Here is a 17774-nt window from a genome sequence, read left to right as displayed (position 1 = left end):
TAAAAAAAAGTCAAAGTGGCAGGTGTGGTTATGCAGTTGAAGCCCTGCACTTTTTAAATGGGTGTAATGGGTACCTAAAATAGGGCAGGGCTTTAGTCATATTATCCATCTTGAGGGTATTCAGTTGTGGAAATCCCTGTTCCTGAAAATCTGCCTGGTACCTGTTTTATATATGTCTGGCCCTAGACAAGCACTACTTAATTGTTTTAGGCATTTTATGTTTTAGTTTCTTGCTACTCCAACCCTGTATTTTATTCTTCTGATTTCTTACTCTAAATACTGTTTACAGTTTGTAAATGAAGATACAGTTGGTTTTGATGTCTGGTGCATGTACTTATTTTTACCTGTTTTTTCTGTGCTCTTTTAGACTTTTGTCCTTTTGAACTTTCCCTGCCTTTGGAGTCATCAAAGAATAGGAAAAAGTATTTTTTTTCCCCACTCTCCACTAACACTGCCATGGATTTGCTTAAAGCCATCAACACTCCTTTAGCCACTAGCTCCAAATCATCTAAAAGGACTTTGGAAAAATCATCTCATTCTTCATTCAGTGCTCCCAGTTATTCAGAGAGTAAGAAGGAACATCACAAGAAGAAGCTAAGTGGAAGCAGCGAACCACCCTTGGATGATGGAACTTTCCACAAGTCCAAAAAAATAAAACCACCATATGTAAACACTGAAATGCTAACCTTACGTGAGCCTGATGGCTTAAAAATGAAGTTAATCCTCTCACCAAAAGAGAAAGCCAGTAGCATAACAGAAGACCCCTTTTCACATTCTGGAGCTATAAAAAAGACCTCTAAGAAGTCTATTCGGGATGAACAAAGCTCGCAGCCCCCAGGCCTTGATACACACAGCTTCATGAAATCATCCCGGAAGAAGCACAAGCCACCTCCAGATCCCCATCCCCTTTCGCCTGCTGAGGGCTTCAGCCCAGACACATCCCTTTTCCCTGAAGGCCAAAGCAGTGACTTTGAGCTTTCAAACTTGGAACCACAAATGGAATCTGGATCTTCATCTGGAGGTGAGTTGGAAGCTGGAGAACTAATCATTGACGATTCATATCGGGAGATAAAAAAGAAAAAGAAATCAAAGAAGAGTAAAAAGAAGAAAGACAAGGAGAAACACAAGGAGAAAAAACACTCTAAATTGAAGAAGAGTTCTGGCCTCTCTTCATCACCAGCAGCAGTAGAAATAACACCACAGCTGCCTGTTTCTCCAGCTAGCATCCAGTTTGCTCTACCTGCCCCTCCTCCTCCCTCACCATTACCACCTGTTTTCTGTACAGATGGCCTGAATGAGAAAAAGAAGAAGAAAGAAGAAAAAGAGAAGATTGAGAAAATTGAAAAAGAAAAGGTAAAACTGCGTAGGAAGTGAGTACTATAAGTTATGGTTGATTCTTGCAATAGCAAATTCAAAATGTCCTTTGTAACTCCAGATTTTAAGCCATAATCTGCTATTTATTCCAGAGGTTTTTGTGTTGCAAAATGTTTTAGATGCTGTCTTTTTTCATTATCATCATGAAGGGAATAAGAAATACTGCATTTTTCCTTCCAACTATAAAGCTATGGTTTGTTAAAAACATATGCTGCATAACAAAAAAATTCAGCTCAGGTACTAATGTATAAAGAAATGGAATATGAAATGGTTTTTCAGCTATTTCTATAGGCATTAGAAAGAAATTGATACTAGTACATACTGTAAAATATTATCTGCCTCCCCCCCTTTTTCTAATTAGCCAAAGAAGAAAAATATGTCTGCCTACCAAGTATTCTGTAAGGAATATCGTGTGAACATTGTGGCTGAGCATCCAGGAATAGGTAAAATAACAGCCCTATGAGGGTTGAGTTTTTGTTGTTTGTTTAATCCAACCTCTATTATATTTTCTTCAAATTATTTGCCTAAAGATTAAAATACTCATTTGAGCAGTAAGTGAGATTATGCACATGCTTATAAAGATTATGCACATGCTTTTAAAATCTGCACTTTCAGAAAGTGATATTTCCTCATAAGCGTCACTTTTCTTACGATACCATCTGTTACTCCACTTTCCACTCCAGAAATTATAGCGATTGACAATACAATTTGAATCTGTGTTAAGAAATTATATATCACAAAAGAAGCATTTCATAGTCGAATTTAAAAAAACATTTTAGCTGGTTGCCGAAAATTACAAAATTCACCATTCCATGAATCATCCTGATGGGAAGATTCAAGATGTCACCACTGAAAAGTCTAAATTTCCAATTAGTCTTTTCCTCACTATTAATAACATTAGAACCCAGAGAATAGTTTTTGACACTTACTGTAATAACCTGTCTGGCCATCTTTAAGTTAGAACTATAAAGAACAAATTTTAAAGAATAGAAAGGTATTTCCCAGTTCTATTCTAGTGCTTGTAGTTTAAAACAATTACAGTTTCTGATCAGGGCAGGCCCACATAAAACATACTGCAATAATTTATATTTTGGCATATTTTAAAACAAACAAAATAAGACATGGCAAACAGTGTTTTAATTCTCAAGACAACATGGCCAGACATAATTCAGGTTCTGAGTTTCCTTTTCTTTGTCTTTGTTACACAGTTTTTGAATTAAACATGTTGTCAGGTAGTCTAGCTTGGTGCAAATGTTGAAACCATCTCTAATATTTTTACAGTGTAGGGAAATTTTTGCATAAGGAAAAAAAAATAAAAGTAATTAATAAATTCTTATACAAGACAACTTGGTACTCACTACCACTGATTTCAGGTAAGTACATATACTGTAGGATTACTGCCTATCATTGTAAAATAATTACTTCAGCAGATGGTCATTTAATTCTTAGTTAAGCTAAGTAGTTTGGTTAAAGTATAAACTGATTTCCTCTCAGCTCAGTTAAATGTTGATAACTATTATAAATAAATGCAGAATTCCAGAGAATAGCTAGAAGAGATAAGAATGCCTTCTTAAATGAACAGTGCAAAGAAATAGAAGAAAACAATAGAATAGGGAGGACCAGAGATCTTTTCAAGAAAATTGGAGAAATGAAGGGAACGTTTAATGCAAAAATGGGCATGATAAAGGACCAAAATGGCAGGGACCTAACAGAGGCAGAAGAGATTAAGAAGAGGTGGCAAAATTACACAGAAGAACTATACAAGAATGAGCTTAACGTCCCTGATAATCACAATGAGGTGGTCACTGACCTCAAGCCAGACATCCTAGAATGTGAAGTGAAGTGGGCCTTAGAAAAGCTGAGCAACAACAAAGCTAGTGGAGGTGACAGTATTCCAGCTGAGCTATTCAAAATCTTAAAAGACAATGCAGTAAAAGTACTACACTCAATTTGCCAGCAAATTTGGAAAACTCAACAGTGGCCACAGGATTGGAAAAGATCAGTTTACATTCCAATTCCTAAGAAAGGCAGTGCCAAAGAATGTTCAAACTATCGCACCATTGCACTCATTTCTCATGCTAGTAAAGTCATGCTTAAAATCCTACAAGCTAGACTTCAGCAGTATGTGGATCGAGAACTACCAGAAGTGCAGGCGGGATTTCGAAGAGGCAGAGGAACTAGAGATCAAATTGCCAACATACGCTGGATCATGGAGAAAGCTAGGGAGTTCCAGAAAAACATCTACTTCTGCTTCATTGACTATGCTAAAGCCTTTGATTGTGTGGATCATAACAAACTGTGGCAAGTTCTTAAAGAGATGGGAGTACCAGACCATCTTATTGGTCTCTTGAGAAACCTATATGCGGGTCAAGAAGCAACAGTGAGAACTGGACACGGAACCACTGATTGGTTCAAAATTGGGAAAGGAGTCCGGCAAGGCTGTATACTGTCGCCCTGCCTATTTAACTTATATGCAGAGCACATCATGAGAAAGGCAGGGCTAGATGAATCAAAAGTTGGAATTAAGATTGCCGGAAGAAATATCAACAACCTAAGATACGCAGATGATACCACTCTAATGGCAGAAAGTGAAGAAGAACTAAAGAGCCTCTTGTTGCAGGTGAAGAAGGAGAGTGCAAAACTTGGGTTGAAACTTATCATTAAGAAAACCAAGATCATGGCATCTGGCCCTCTCAATTCCTGGCAAATAGATGGGGAAGAAATGGAGGTAGTGACAGATTTTATTTTCCTGGGCTCCAAGATCACTGCAGATGGGGACTGTAGCCAAGAAATTAAAAGACGCTTGCTCCTGGGGAGGAAAGCCATGGCAAATCTAGACAGCACACTAAAAAGCAGAGACATCACCCTGTCAACAAAAGTGCGTATAGTCAAGGCTATGGTCTTTCCAGTTGCAATGTATGGTAGTGAAAGTTGGACCATAAGAAAGGCTGAGCGCCAAAGAATTGAGGCCTTTGAACTGTGGTGCTGGAGAAGACTCCTGCGAGTCCCTTGGACTGCAAGCCGATCAAACCGGTCAGTCCTAGAGGAGATCAATCCTGACTGCTCTTTAGAAGGCCAGATCCTGAAGCTAAAACTCAAGTACTTTGGCCACCTAATGAGAAGGAAGGACTCCCTGGAGAAGAGCCTAATGCTGGGGAAGATCGAGGGCAATAGAAGAAGGGGACGACAGAGAATGAGGTGGCTGGATGGAGTCACTGAAGCAGTAGGCGTGAGCTTAAATGGACTCCAGAAGATGGTAGAGGACAGGAAGGCCTGGAGGAATGTTGTCCATAGGGTCGCGATGGGTCGGACACGACTTCGCAGCTAACAACAACAACAACATTATAAATAAAAATGGCTGCCATTGTAGCTATAATCAATTAAGCTAGCAATTAAATTTGCAGTATCAAAAGACAAGCATACTAATTTTTGCTGAGTATCTAAATAAATTAATTCACACCTATCAATAAGAATTTGCTTTACTGATCTTCCTAAATGTGGACTGGTATTGGCTAATATAAATCAGGATAATTAAATATCTATCTTATTTTGTTCTTTTAGCAGCCAGATTGCACCAGTTCCTTTCACTCAGAATTTTTTTAGAAGTACTTGCAGTCTTATGGTAGTAGTTTGTATTGCCGAAATAAATAAAATTATTATGGGATGCCTTTGCTTTGTACATTTAATATAAAATCTGACATGGATAGCTTTATATTTTATAGTTATTGAAAAATATTTATTGTTGCATGTTTTGTTAATGTGTCTTATAATTGATTCAGTGGTTAACTAAATGTTCATGAATCAGATTCCTCATTAAAATTAGAAACTATCTGCTTTTATTCTGAACTGTTCACCTTCTCTGATTTCCTGCTAGATTTTGGTGAGCTGAGCAAAAAGCTAGCAGAGGTTTGGAAACAGCTTCCAGAGAAAGATAAGCTGGTAAATATTTGAGAAGATATTTTTTTTAAAAAAATCTGAGTTGGGATGATGCTTGCATTAATTTACTCCCCAGAGTAGTTTATGTATAGCAGTCCCCTCCACATTTAATAATTATGAAATACTTGGGATCTAAGTACTTTTAACTATATGGGCTGCACATTTTGCTAATCAATTGCCTAAACAGTGCAGTTTTTCGTGTCAGTTTTGCTTTCCTTATTCTTTGCAGGTTTGGAAGCAGAAGGCTCAGTATTTGCAACATAAGCAGAATAAAGCAGAGGCAACGACAGTGAAGAGGAAAGCAATGTCATCAGAGGGTTCCCCAAAATTGAAAGGTAGCTTCCACATTCCATTATATTCATGTTTTCCTCCCAAGTTAATTTGTATTATTGTAACTAAATATATTGGGACATTTGTCTCTTTCATCAAACTGCTCCAAGATTCCAGACAAAAATTTTATCATTAATAGCTGATGAGAAATTGGCAGATATTAGGGCTTTGGTTTACTCCCAGACCTCAAAATTCAAATATGAAGGTCTGAGAAGTACTGTAAAAGCTGCTTTAAGCCAAGATTGCTATTAATCAGACTATCTAGAATAAGTCTGCATAGATTAGAACAATGAATCAAATACCAAAAGACTAGGCACCAAAAATGTAAATTTGTTTCATTTTTTGATAATTGTGTATTAAACTGATTTCACTTTTACAGAATTATCAGCTGCCTTTTTGAAATAAAGTAATAGATGGAAAGGTATAAGAGATGTAGGAAAGCAGTGGTTGAGGAGTTGAATTATCTGAGAAGAAGCAGCACAGTCCAGATGTGAGAACAGTATATTTCCAAGAGACTCCACTTAAATTAATTCATTATTGCCAAATTTGAGAATTTACTCTTGCTATTGTCAAGATTCTGTTTTAATCCAGACTATCATTAAAGATACTTTCTTGAACTTTGTGTTAATCTTGCTTTTATCTCCTAGGTAGGGTTTGACTTAAGGACAAAAGATTATTGAACAATCAATACAAAATACGGTACTCACAATGTGAAATACGAAGAGAACTTTGATGGACCAGTGATTGGAGAACTTCAAGCCCCACAATTACGTGGAAATTGTGAAAATTTAAATCCAGTATAATGGAAGGTTAACAATTTAGGGAAAGCTTTTTTGGACAGAGCCAATGCAAACATGAGTTATTTGAGTTGTGAGGGAAATTGATAATAATTATTAAACTTCTCTGCTCTCTGGATCTCTGGGCAGCTTTTCCAGCTCTTCTTATTTTCCAAAAGGCATGAATTAAAGAAGTGTGTGTGTGTGTGTGTGTGTGTTTTCTGAGGTTTTCGCGGGTGTTTGTATGTGGATCTTTGGTTATTCGGGTTTTTTCCTGTGTAGAGTTGAAGGTGTAGGAGCAACGTTTCGACGGAATCCCATCCGTCATCCTCAGGCTGGAGGCTTCAGCTTCCTTCTTCTGGGAGAAGCATGTGGTAGTGGCTGTTTGTTCCTCTTTTTTAAACTGCCAGAGGGGGTGTGTTCTGTGGGTGGAGGTGTGCTCTGATTGGGTGGGGGATTAAGTGTGTTCTGATTGGGTGGGAGTGTGTTTTGAATGGTGGGTGTGTTCTGATTGGGTGGGGGGGTGTTTTGAGTGGATGGGCTGGTCTCAGCTGCCAGCCTTAGACCTGAGCTGGTGAGTTGTGCTGCTTTTGTTTGGCTTCGTGTTTGTGGTGGTGCTATGTTTTTATAGTGGGTGTCTGTTTGCTTATTGTGTGGTTTGGAGGGGTTTAAAGTGGCTGATGTTGCAGCTGTAGTTAGGTTTCTGTTTTGTGGTTGTGCGTCGTTATCATTGTGGGTTCGGATTTGCTTTTTGAATGGTTGTGTGGTGGTGGTGTCATGTGATGTTATCATGAGTTTGGGTCTGGTATCATTCTTGGTGGTTGGGACTCGTCTGTCAATCAAGGCGGGTTTCCAAATGGCTGGTAGGCGAGAGGTATCATCTCGTTTGTTCATGCTGTGGGGGCGTTTTTCTATCTCAATGGCTTCTCTGATTATTCTGTTGTTAAAATGTTCAATTTTGGCGATAGTTTTGGGTTTTTTTACATCAATTTCATGTCCCGTGGCTTCAAAGTGTTGGACCAGGGATGAAGTTTGTTCTCCCTTTCTGAGTGAGTTTTTGTGCTCTTCAATGCGTGCACTTATTCTTCTGTTGGTCTGTCCGATGTATGTGGTGGGGCAGGTGGTGCATGGGATTTCATATACTCCTTGGTTTTCTAACCCAATTATATATATGTATGTTCCCATTTTAACTTTTTTGTATATTGTATAAAGGTATATTGTTTTTTTTTAACTGTTTTATTGTCTGTTTTCAGCTTCTCTAACAAGCGTGCCTTCACCCCATAAAAAGTCCCCAACTAGCATGATGGTATTATCCTCTTCACCAGTGAAAGTTCCTGAGACAGATCCCATTGATGTAGCTGCACATCTGCAATTACTGGGAGAGTCTCTAAGTCTTATTGGCCACAGGCTGCAGGAGACTGAAGTAGGTACAAGAGCTATAATGTAGTTTCATTCCTCTTTAATATTTATAGAAAATAAAAGATACACAAGATCTGTTACCAGGCAATAGCAAATTGAAACATATTTTAAGTCTTCCATAGACAGATATTTGGAAGCAGTTCAGACAGGTACCTCCTTAATTCAGACTTATAAGAAAGAAGAAGCACAATCAGACTTGCAAGATTCTTATTGTAGCCAATCTTAATAAAAGTAGTAGTATGCTTCCTGTGTAGTTGATTTCTTGCTCTATTCTTCAGTCAGATCATGAGTGGATAATCCCTAGGTCACATGAGGTCCCCACCTCTAGTTTTTTTTGCATCCTAAGATTTTATTGCAGATGTCTACCTTTTGTAATAAGCTTTCATTTAAAAAATAAACAACTATTGAAATAACTCACCTACAAAAGTTGGAGCTGGAAATTCAAGTCCCACCTCTTGTAGTGAGTAGTTTAGGTTAATGGCAATTGCAATGCAGCAAAAATCTATAGTATGCTATGTTGTAGAAGATTGTACTGTAATCTACAAAATTTAGCATACTTGGAATGCAATTGATATACCACTACTTCTGCTTCTTGTAAATCATGAAGTTTCTAACCTACAGTACATTATTCAGAGGTTCCACTGATTGTTTAACAACTGAAATTACTTTAAAAAAGAAAACGAATAAATCTCATTACCTCATCCAAAGATCTGAATTTATCTGGTAAAGGCAATTGAAAGATTAATTAGAACAGATCGAAGAAAATATTTTATCATAGAGCGCCTGATTAAACTCTGGCATACACAGGATCACAGAAGATGGCAATAGATACCAATGGATACAAATAAAAAGTAATGGACAGATTATATCAAAAACTCTTAACCTTGGAGATGGAAAGTGATATCCAAGTATCAAATTGGTAGGGCAAATATTGGAAATAAGCTATTTTTCCACTTCTTGCCGAGAGCATCTCAGAAGCAACTATTGTCTTAGGAAACAAAATGCTGGATGAAGATGGGACTTCTGATCCACCATGATATTCTAACCTAATTATGGTATTATGATCTGCCCTGTAGAATAGACTACTAAGAAGCTGCCTAAAGAGAGAGGAAGTGTGGAGGCTCTCCATTTTAAATATATTAGCCTACTGAACAACAGTGCACTTAATTTTCTAACTGCACACCCAGTGCATAAATATTTAGGTGAGAATCTACTTTGCTTGTGTATTTTATGAAGTGCTACATTTTGTGTTTGCTTATCTTATACATGTGTGGTACAGAATGTAGCCTTTCTTGCTTTCAGTTGAATTCATGTTCATTCATTTCTCTGTGTGCGATTTCTCTGTAAAAGCTCTTTCACAGAGCAGAATAGGGCTGCTGAATTTGAGAAAATTATGATGGACCTAAAATAGGAAGGGTACATTGATACTGAGTATATTAGATTAACAACTTTTCTCATTCCTTTTTGGCCTCCCAGGGAATGGTAGCTGTATCAGGAAGTTTATCAGTACTCCTGGATTCAATTATTTGTGCTCTGGGCCCTTTGACTTGCCTCACATCCCAGTTACCTGAGCTAAATGGCTGCCCCAAACATGTTTTGGTAAGTTACCCTTAATTACCAAACTGTCTTACTAGGTCTTAAATTTTAGTTATGCAGGGCGCAAACAGAGACCCCATCCAGTACAATAGTTGCATTCAGTGCTGCAGATGCAGGGGCAATGGACAGCTAGGTGATGGGGATACTGGGTGGCAGCAGGCAGGCAGGCAACCAAAATGGCAGAGACAGTGAGAGAGATAGGCAGGTGAAGATTATTCAAAAGGAGGCACTCCTTTACCTTACCAAAGCTGGGAGGGACCAAGTCTAGAATGGCTTGGATCGGGGTGGTCCTCACATGACAATTTGCTTAATAATGGCAATGGGGATGACCAGGATTGCAATCACTAAGCAATAGTTATGTGACATCACACTTTATGACCACACCGATTAGCAATGTAAATTCCAGTCTCTTATTAACCACTGTTAATCGAGGACAAGCTATATAAGGTAATACACTCCTTGGGAAGTTTTCATAAATAGAGTGTTCTTTTATGCTAACATCTCTCTCTTACCACATCCTGAAATACATGTATTGTAAGTGGGGGGAAAGAGACTTAAAAGCTGAACATTCATTTAATCCTATCATCAAAAGTGAGTTTTTCATCCTGGCTTGAAAAGGGCAAGGAGCTCCATCCTTTTTCCTAACTGATAATTGAAATAGCAGCTCTCTTTTAATTGCATGGGGTTTGGAGAGTTATCACAGCTAATAAATACATTCCAACTTGCTTTCCCATTCTTTGGCTCTGAAAGGGAGCTGAAGAGTTCCATTTTAACAGTACAAATGCCTCAGCTGATCTCTATAAATCCAAGGTGGGGAGGAAATGGTCTCCATTTTTGGAAATGGAGCATAAAATGGAGATAAAATATTCATTTGAATCTGTTACTTAATTTAATTACTTCTAACATAAGTCCCAATGAGTTTAATAAGATTTAGATACAAGTTTATACCTAACTATGAAAGGGAGCCAAAAAAACCCCTTCTAACATCTTTATTAGCTTTATAACAATTATATAATCCAGGTCAGAGGAAAGTATTTCTGAAGAAATGCAGCCTTTGGTATCTATTCACAACAGGGATGGGCAGTACAATTATGGTCGTAAGCCAAAATATGGTAGATACCATGACACGATCAACAGTGTCCAGGGCTCACATTTTAAGCATTTTCTGTATGCTATTGTGTGAAATAGGAAATTGTCACATTTATTTCAGACACTGTTGGTTTTAAAACAAAGTAAACAGGAAAAATTATACTGAATCAAAAATTGAAGATTTGTTGTCAATTTTGGCAATGCAGAAGTGGGGCTGGGAAGACAAGTTACCTTTGATGGGGTTTTCCTTAAATATTCTATTCAAGCAAAAAACATTTCACTTTGTAACATACATACTGAATTAATTTAATGTTTCTGTCTTTTCAGTCAAATACATTAGATAATATTGCCTACATAATGCCCGGTCTTTGACAAAAAAAGGGAGTGTGGAAAGTAATCTACTGCTGTGTTACTGGTGTGTATACATATATATTGTGTTCTTCAAGTCTCAACCTACAGAATTTTAACTTTTTGTCAATAATTGTTTAACTTGATTTTATGAAAAGTTCTGCACTTAATTTGCAAGTATTGGAAGATGTTTTCTTAAGTCTGTGTTTTGACATAATTAAGAGTTTAGTATTTTTACATATCAGCCTTAATATAAAAGAAAAATATATTGAATTATTTTAATTAGAAATGTCAAGCAACTTTGGGGCAAATAAGTGCCATAGACCCAGTACCACTAATATTTTAGTATAAAACAGAGCCCTGATGGTGCAGTGGTTAAAGTGCAGTATTGCAGGCAAACTGTGCACAACCTGGAGTTTGATCCTAACAGAGGTCAAGGTTGACTTAGCCTTCCATCTTCCCGAGAAAGGTAAAATGAGGACCCAGATTGTTGGGGCAATATACAAATAATGCTTCAACATTGTAAACCATCCAGAGAGTGCTGCACAATGCTATTGGGCAGTATATAAGCCTAAATGTTACTGCTGTTGCTATAAAATAGTACTTCTCTAAGTGGAAACAGTGGAATGGGGAAAAAATAATGGACATCTTGTTCTAAGTAATGATGGAAAAAATTGTCCTATCCCTAAAGAATTGTTCTGACATTAGGACTTATTACGGTAATTGTTGCATTCATTGATTGACAGGGCTATATACAAATATGGTAGTGAATGAAATCAAATCATTAAAACAGTTATTTCTTTAATGTGACTGCTAAAAGCAGCTATATTTTTCTCCACACATACTTGTTTTAATAAGTAGCAGTGAAGTGCTAACTCAAATTCAATCAAGTTTTGAAGCAATTCTTCCAAATAATTTTCAAAACATAGCACTATAATTAGAGTATAGAAATGTAATATTTCACACAATCTTCAGATTATGAGAGAAAAGATCCTTAGCCTACATTTCCAAGCTCCAAATTTTTCACATTTAGTGACTTCTGAAACAGCAGCTAAAAATATTGTCATAGAAGGCAAAGAGCATTCCCCCAATTACACAAATTCCAATTCTTACTACCAGCAAATTGACTTTTTTTCTCTTATGGTGCTAATATTCATGTAGAGGCAGTTAGAGAGGTGATACTGAAGGATTTAATAAGAGGAAGAGAAATCCAATGTCCCAGCACAGGCTTTAGTGTTCTGAATCTCTTCTTCTCTGGGAAAGCATTTTCATAGGATTAAGTATGGCATTCTTAATATAGGTATTTACATTTTTTGTGTATTTTTGTATATAGTTCTAATTAGGACACAAAAAATTCCTCTTACTATTGTTCAGAAAACATGTACAGATAGTTCTCAACCTATGGCCACAACTGAGCCCAAAATTTATGTTGCTGAGACAGTTGTTGAGTTTTGCCCCATTTTATGACCTTTCTTGCCACAGTTGTTAAGTGAATCACTGTAACTGTTAGTAATGCAGTTGTTAAGTGAATCTAACTTCCCCATTGACTTTGCTTGTCAGGTTACAAAAGGTGATCACACAACCTGGGATGCTGCAGCAGTCATAAATATGAGCCAGTTGTCAAGCATCTGAATTTTGATCACATGACCATGAGGATGCTGCAATGGTCATAAGTGTGAAAAATGGTCATAAGTCACTTTTTTCAGTGCGGTTGTAACTTGAAATGGTCATTAAACAAATGGTTGTAAGGACTATATTGGTTTTCTCATCTATATGATCTTGTCAGAATTGAACTTCATGTTATAACAAGTATTGATTCAAAGGAGATTTTGAATTTTTTTAAAAATATTCAAATGAAAATAGCAATACAGGTAGTCCACAACTTACAGCCATTCATTTAGCAAATGTTCAGAGTTACAACAGGGTGAAAAAAGTGACATATGATCATGTGACCTGCATATATTTATGATGATTGCAGCATCCCAGGGTAATGTGATCGCCATTTGTGAACTGCCCACCTGGCTTCGCACAAGCAAAGTCAATGGGGGAAGCTAGGTTCATTTAAGGACCATAGCAAAAAGGTCATAAAATTAGGTGCAGTCACATGATGACTCACTTAACCACCACACTGTTTAGGGACAGAAGTTCTGGTCCCAACTGCGTTTGTGAATCGATGTGTCCTTGCAGTGTGGTTAAAAAAAGGGATGAAACAAATGTTAAAATGCTACATCATATAACCTTATCACATAGGATTTAAAAATCTTAAAACAGGAAATGAAATAATTTTGAATCCAAGATTAAATATATATCGCTTTCCTAGGTCTTATAGTGGATATTTTTCTAATTGGTAAGGTGCTAAATTGACTGGTTTTCCATCAGTTCATTTTAAACTTCCTCTAAATAATGAAGCACCCATCTCCATTCCTATCCCCCAGTTCAGGGGTGTCAAACTGCTGGCCCGCAGGCCGCACGCATCACCAGGAAACCACGCCCATCCCATTGCCAGCAATGGTAAAAAAGCTCGGATATGTCACATGACATCATGTGACGTTGCGGGTTTGACTTGTCTGCCCTAGTTAAACCTGAAGATTAAAGTACTATGTGTTAAGAGCTAATGACTTGAGGCTTTAAAAACTTATTCAGATTTTGTGTTATTTGAACTGTGCTACAAGCAATATAAGGGATGTGGTGGCTCAGTGGGTTAGGACGCTGAGCTTGTCGATCAGATGGTCGGCAGTTTGGCGGGTCGAATCCCGAGTGTCGCGTAACAGAGTGAGCGCCTGTTACTCGTCCCAGCTTCTGCCAACCTAGCAGTTCGAAGGCACGTAAAAATACAAGTAGAAAAATAGGGACCACTATGGTGGAAAGGTAACAGCGTTCCGTGCGCCTTTGGCGTCTAGTCATGCCGGCCACATGACCACGGAGATGTCCTCGGACAAGCGCTGGCTCTTCGGCTTTGAAACAGAGATGAGCACCGGCCCCTAGAATTGGAAACGACTAGCACGCATGTGCGGGGGAACCTTTACCTTTACCTTTACAAGCAATATAAGGACCAATTGATATAGTGCTTAAGCATCAGGCTGGAAGCCAGGAAAACATGGAAGCCATCTGATGACCTTAGGCCAATCATTTTTTTCTCAGCCCTAGGAAACAAGCAATGGCAAATTACTTTTAAGAAACATCCTGTGAGTCAGTCACTCAGAAATGTGCAGACATACAAGCAGTAAATGAGCAATAAAGAGTATCAATCTTTAGACCTGGACATTTAGCAGAATCATCACACTATATGCTTTTGGAAAGTTCTTTGGGTTTTCAGCATTGAGTGGAAAGTCTTTAAAATTAGGAGTTTGGTAGCACCTTTTCCAACTAAGAAATGTAATTAAAAGGCATTATCGGATATCTCACGTCTGACCAAATGAGCTACATCTTGCAAAAGCTTACTCCATTTAATATGTTAGTTGGTGCTATCAAACACCTGGGTTTTTTTGTTTGTTTTTTTGCCAGCCTAGGCTAACACGGCTCTCCTACAAATAAAGAAAAGCAATTTTTACTTATGTCCTCCTGTCCTGTGCTACCCCACCCACAGATACATCACAAAAGCTAGAAAAAACCAGAACACAGAAAGTGAGCACAGGAGAATCAGAAATAATTGCCTTCTTCCAGTGGCTCAAATAATCTTGTCAATTAAAGGCTTTAATTCACAAACAGACAATATGTAGTTTTAAGTTTTCAGCATCTTGGATTAAATAGAAGATCTGCTTCACATTTACCATTTGCAATATGGTACACTTGATGTTTTAAATGTACTTGATGTATCTTTATTTAAAATTTGTACACATTTGTATAATACATATCTTGTCATATTTGATAGTGAAAGGTTTTGAACGTAAATGCTTTTGTTTTTTATGTATTTGTTAGTTCCTGCATTCAACCTTCTTGGTATTGTACATAAACGTTTTTATACCTGGACATTTTATTCTGATTCATTTCTCTTTCCTCCCATTAATTCATGTACAGGTTTTTCAGTATCAGAAAATTTTCCCTCCCTCTCCCATCAGTATGTCACTATCCTTGTATGATAATCACCTATACATGTCCTTCTGTAGAACTCTATGCCTTTTTTTAATTTTGCTTCAAGGTTATTAGTTTGAAATTCAGTCAGTGTGTCTTCCAGGAACAGTTGTTATAAACTCTTTAGTTGTAAATGAGTTTGTCATAATTTTCATGTGAAGTTTGTGGGTCGGTCTGCTGGCATTCATAACAGTCTGGGTCCTGAAGTGGAAAAGCATAGTATAGGTAATCCTCAACTTACAACAGTTTGTTTAGTGACTGTTCAAACTTACAATGGCATTGAAAAAAGTGACATGACCATTTTTCACACTAACAAAGCATCCCCATGATCATGTGATAAAAATTCAGATACTTGGCAATTGGTTCATAGTTATAACCATTGCTGTGTCCCAAGATCATATGATCATCTTTTGCAACCTTTTGATAAGCAAAATCAATGGGGAAGCCAGATTACTTAACAGCTGTATTACTAATTGATAACTGAAGTGATTCACTTAACTGTGGCAAGAAAGGTCATAAATTGGGACAAAATTCACTTAACAAATGTCTCACTTAACAACAGAAATGTTGGGCTCAATTGTGGTAAATTAAGGACTACCTGTACTGTATTTACTTGAAATATGAGAACTTGAGCCTGTAACAGATTAACATGTGAGATACATTCTTACATTGGTTTTGACACAAGCTTGTTTTAAAATGGAGAACTTTGTCCCAGCGATGCCCTCGCCGTGATATCCCGTTGCCTGGAAGCGGTCCAGGTCTGGATGGGGAGAAACAGGCTTCGTCTCAATCCTGCCAAACTGAGTGGCTTTGCGTATCAGCATCTCGGGCTAACCAAACTATTCCACCTTTAATGATGGGGGGTGAGGTGTCACCCCCCCGTTGATAGGGCTCGCAACTTGGGCGTCCTCCTGGACTCACTGCTCAATTTTGAAGATCATATAGGAGCCGTGACCAGGGGAGCTTTTGCCCAGGTTCGCCTGGTGCGCCAGTTGCGACCCTACCTGGACCGAGATGCCCTACGCAGTCACTCATGCGCTCGTGACCTCCCGTTTAGACTACTGCAACGCTGTCTACATGGGGCTGTCCTTGAGGACCACTCGGAGGCTTCAACTGGTGCAGAATGCGGCCGAGAGAGTTGTGATGGGGGTTTCCCGATACTCCCATGTAACACCTCTACTCCGTGAGCTGCATTGGCTTCCAGTTGCCCTCCGGGTGAGATTCAAGGTGCTGGTGATGACCTATAAAGCCCTAAATGGCTTGGGTCCGGGATATTTGAGGGAACACCTGCTGCCAGCATCAAGTTCCCTTCGTCCAGTGCGCTCGCAGAGGGAGGGTCTTCTCAGGGTGCCGCCGGTAAAAGATTGCCGGCGGATAACACCCAGGGTGAGGGCCTTCTCTGTGGGTGCGCCTGCCCTCTGGAACCAGCTGCCTGTGGAGCTCAGGACTGCCCCTGACCTACGTTCATTCCGCCGGGACCTGAAGACTTGGCTCTTTGAGCTCTCTGGCCCAGGCTGAGAATTTTAACTGGGGTTTTATTTTCAGGGATAATTTAATCTTTTAATTGTCTTTTAACTTTGTATTTTGTATTGGTGTGATTTTAAAATGCCCTGTAAACTGCCCTGAGTCCTTCAGGAAAGGGCGGTATATAAATCTAATAAAAATAAAAATAAATAAAAAATATGCATCAGCAAATCAAGCAAATTGTTGCTATTAAAAGTTATTAGCAAGGAAGATGCTTTGCTTTTTTGAGGTGTTACTTCTATTTCCACATTAAATGACATCTATAAAATACTGAAATATTAATACTATACTCATGGTGCAAAATACCTTGAAATCATCAGTAATCTGTGTTAGATTTAAAATTACTTTTTCAATTGGGTGTATTTTGCATATGTATACTGTACATATAACAACTCTTCTGATGAACATTCAAAGATGTGACTTTCCAGTATTCCAGTAGTGTAATAGCTTTGCATTTATGGTTTGAGGTTGCAAATGTACTTTTTAAATTTATAATTTAAATTCATTTGAATCCGGATGAGACTCCAAAAATTTTCTCAAGGCTTTACCGAATCTACTCAACCGTGTTTCTTTCTTGCATTGCGTTGATATTGATACATACAATTAAATGCTTATAACTCCCTTAACATATGAGTTTGGATGGGAAAAACAGTCTGACAACTTGGGCATCTTCTTTGGTTGCTACTGAAAAAGAACTGAAAGACATCAGTAATGGAAGAAGATACCTCAGCTCTGCCCTGGTGGCAGTAACGCGCCTTTTTTTACAGTCAGGTTTAGCTTAATTACGACTTCGATTGTGGTAGAGCGAAATGGAGTCTCGTTCAAGCTGCTTTTTCCCCCGAGCAGGCCCTCCGGGGAAGCTACCATGGCTGCGACCTATTATGGCAGGGGTCTTCAAACTTGGCCCTTTTATGACTTGTGGACTTCAACTCCCAGAATTCCTCAGCCAGCAAAGCTGGCTGAGGAATTCTGGGAGTTGAAGTCCACAAGTCATAAAAGGGCCAAGTTTGAAGACCCCTGTATTATGGCATCATCCAACCGTCGCCGCTTGCCGTCATCAGGTAACAAAACCTTTCTCTACAGTCAAGAGCCTTGTAAAAGTCTAGAGTCTCCCGAGCGTCCTTGCCAGGAAATGCCTCCCCCGAAATTAGAAAATCTTACTCCCGGCGAAGATGCTTAAGAAGCCGGCCGGGCCTACATTCCGCCCAACCTCTCGGTCTGTCAGATTTCCGCGTTACAACTCCGCTCGCCAAGGAGGCGCTTAGGCCGCGGGGAGTGTCGCAAGAGCAAAGAGCGAAGCACGCCCTCCTG

The 17774-nt window shown here is 38.6% G+C and overlaps 1 protein-coding gene and 1 long non-coding RNA gene across 3 annotated transcripts; one reads left to right on the top strand and one right to left on the bottom strand.

Moving 5' to 3' along the window:
• The first annotated feature begins 420 nt into the window (after window positions 1-420).
• HMGXB4 (HMG-box containing 4) lies at window positions 421-14837 on the top strand. Of its 2 annotated transcripts, XM_083365731.1 has the most exons (8): window positions 433-1021; window positions 1286-1353; window positions 1736-1817; window positions 5249-5313; window positions 5540-5645; window positions 7670-7839; window positions 9312-9434; window positions 10848-14837. In XM_083365731.1, exons 1-8 carry the CDS (start codon window positions 457-459, stop codon window positions 10890-10892), a joined length of 1224 nt encoding a protein of 407 aa, XP_083221857.1. In that variant the 5' UTR covers window positions 433-456; the 3' UTR covers window positions 10893-14837. The 2 variants fall into 2 exon arrangements, with proteins under 2 accessions (XP_083221858.1, XP_083221857.1); XM_083365732.1 differs by having other exon boundaries at window positions 421-1353.
• Window positions 14602-17762, bottom strand: LOC310642211. Its single transcript, XR_014492848.1, has 2 exons — window positions 17625-17762; window positions 14602-15140 (listed from the first exon to the last, which is right to left on the bottom strand). It is a non-coding gene; the product is annotated as an uncharacterized lncRNA (long non-coding RNA).
• Window positions 17763-17774: the final 12 nt, after the last annotated feature.

Source organism: Vipera ursinii, assembly GCF_947247035.1.
Source record: "Vipera ursinii genome assembly, chromosome: 6".
In the NCBI taxonomy this organism is placed as follows: Eukaryota; Metazoa; Chordata; class Lepidosauria; order Squamata; family Viperidae; genus Vipera; species Vipera ursinii.
Note: the sequence above shows the minus strand (reverse complement) of the source record. Positions and strands in the feature narration are given on the sequence as shown.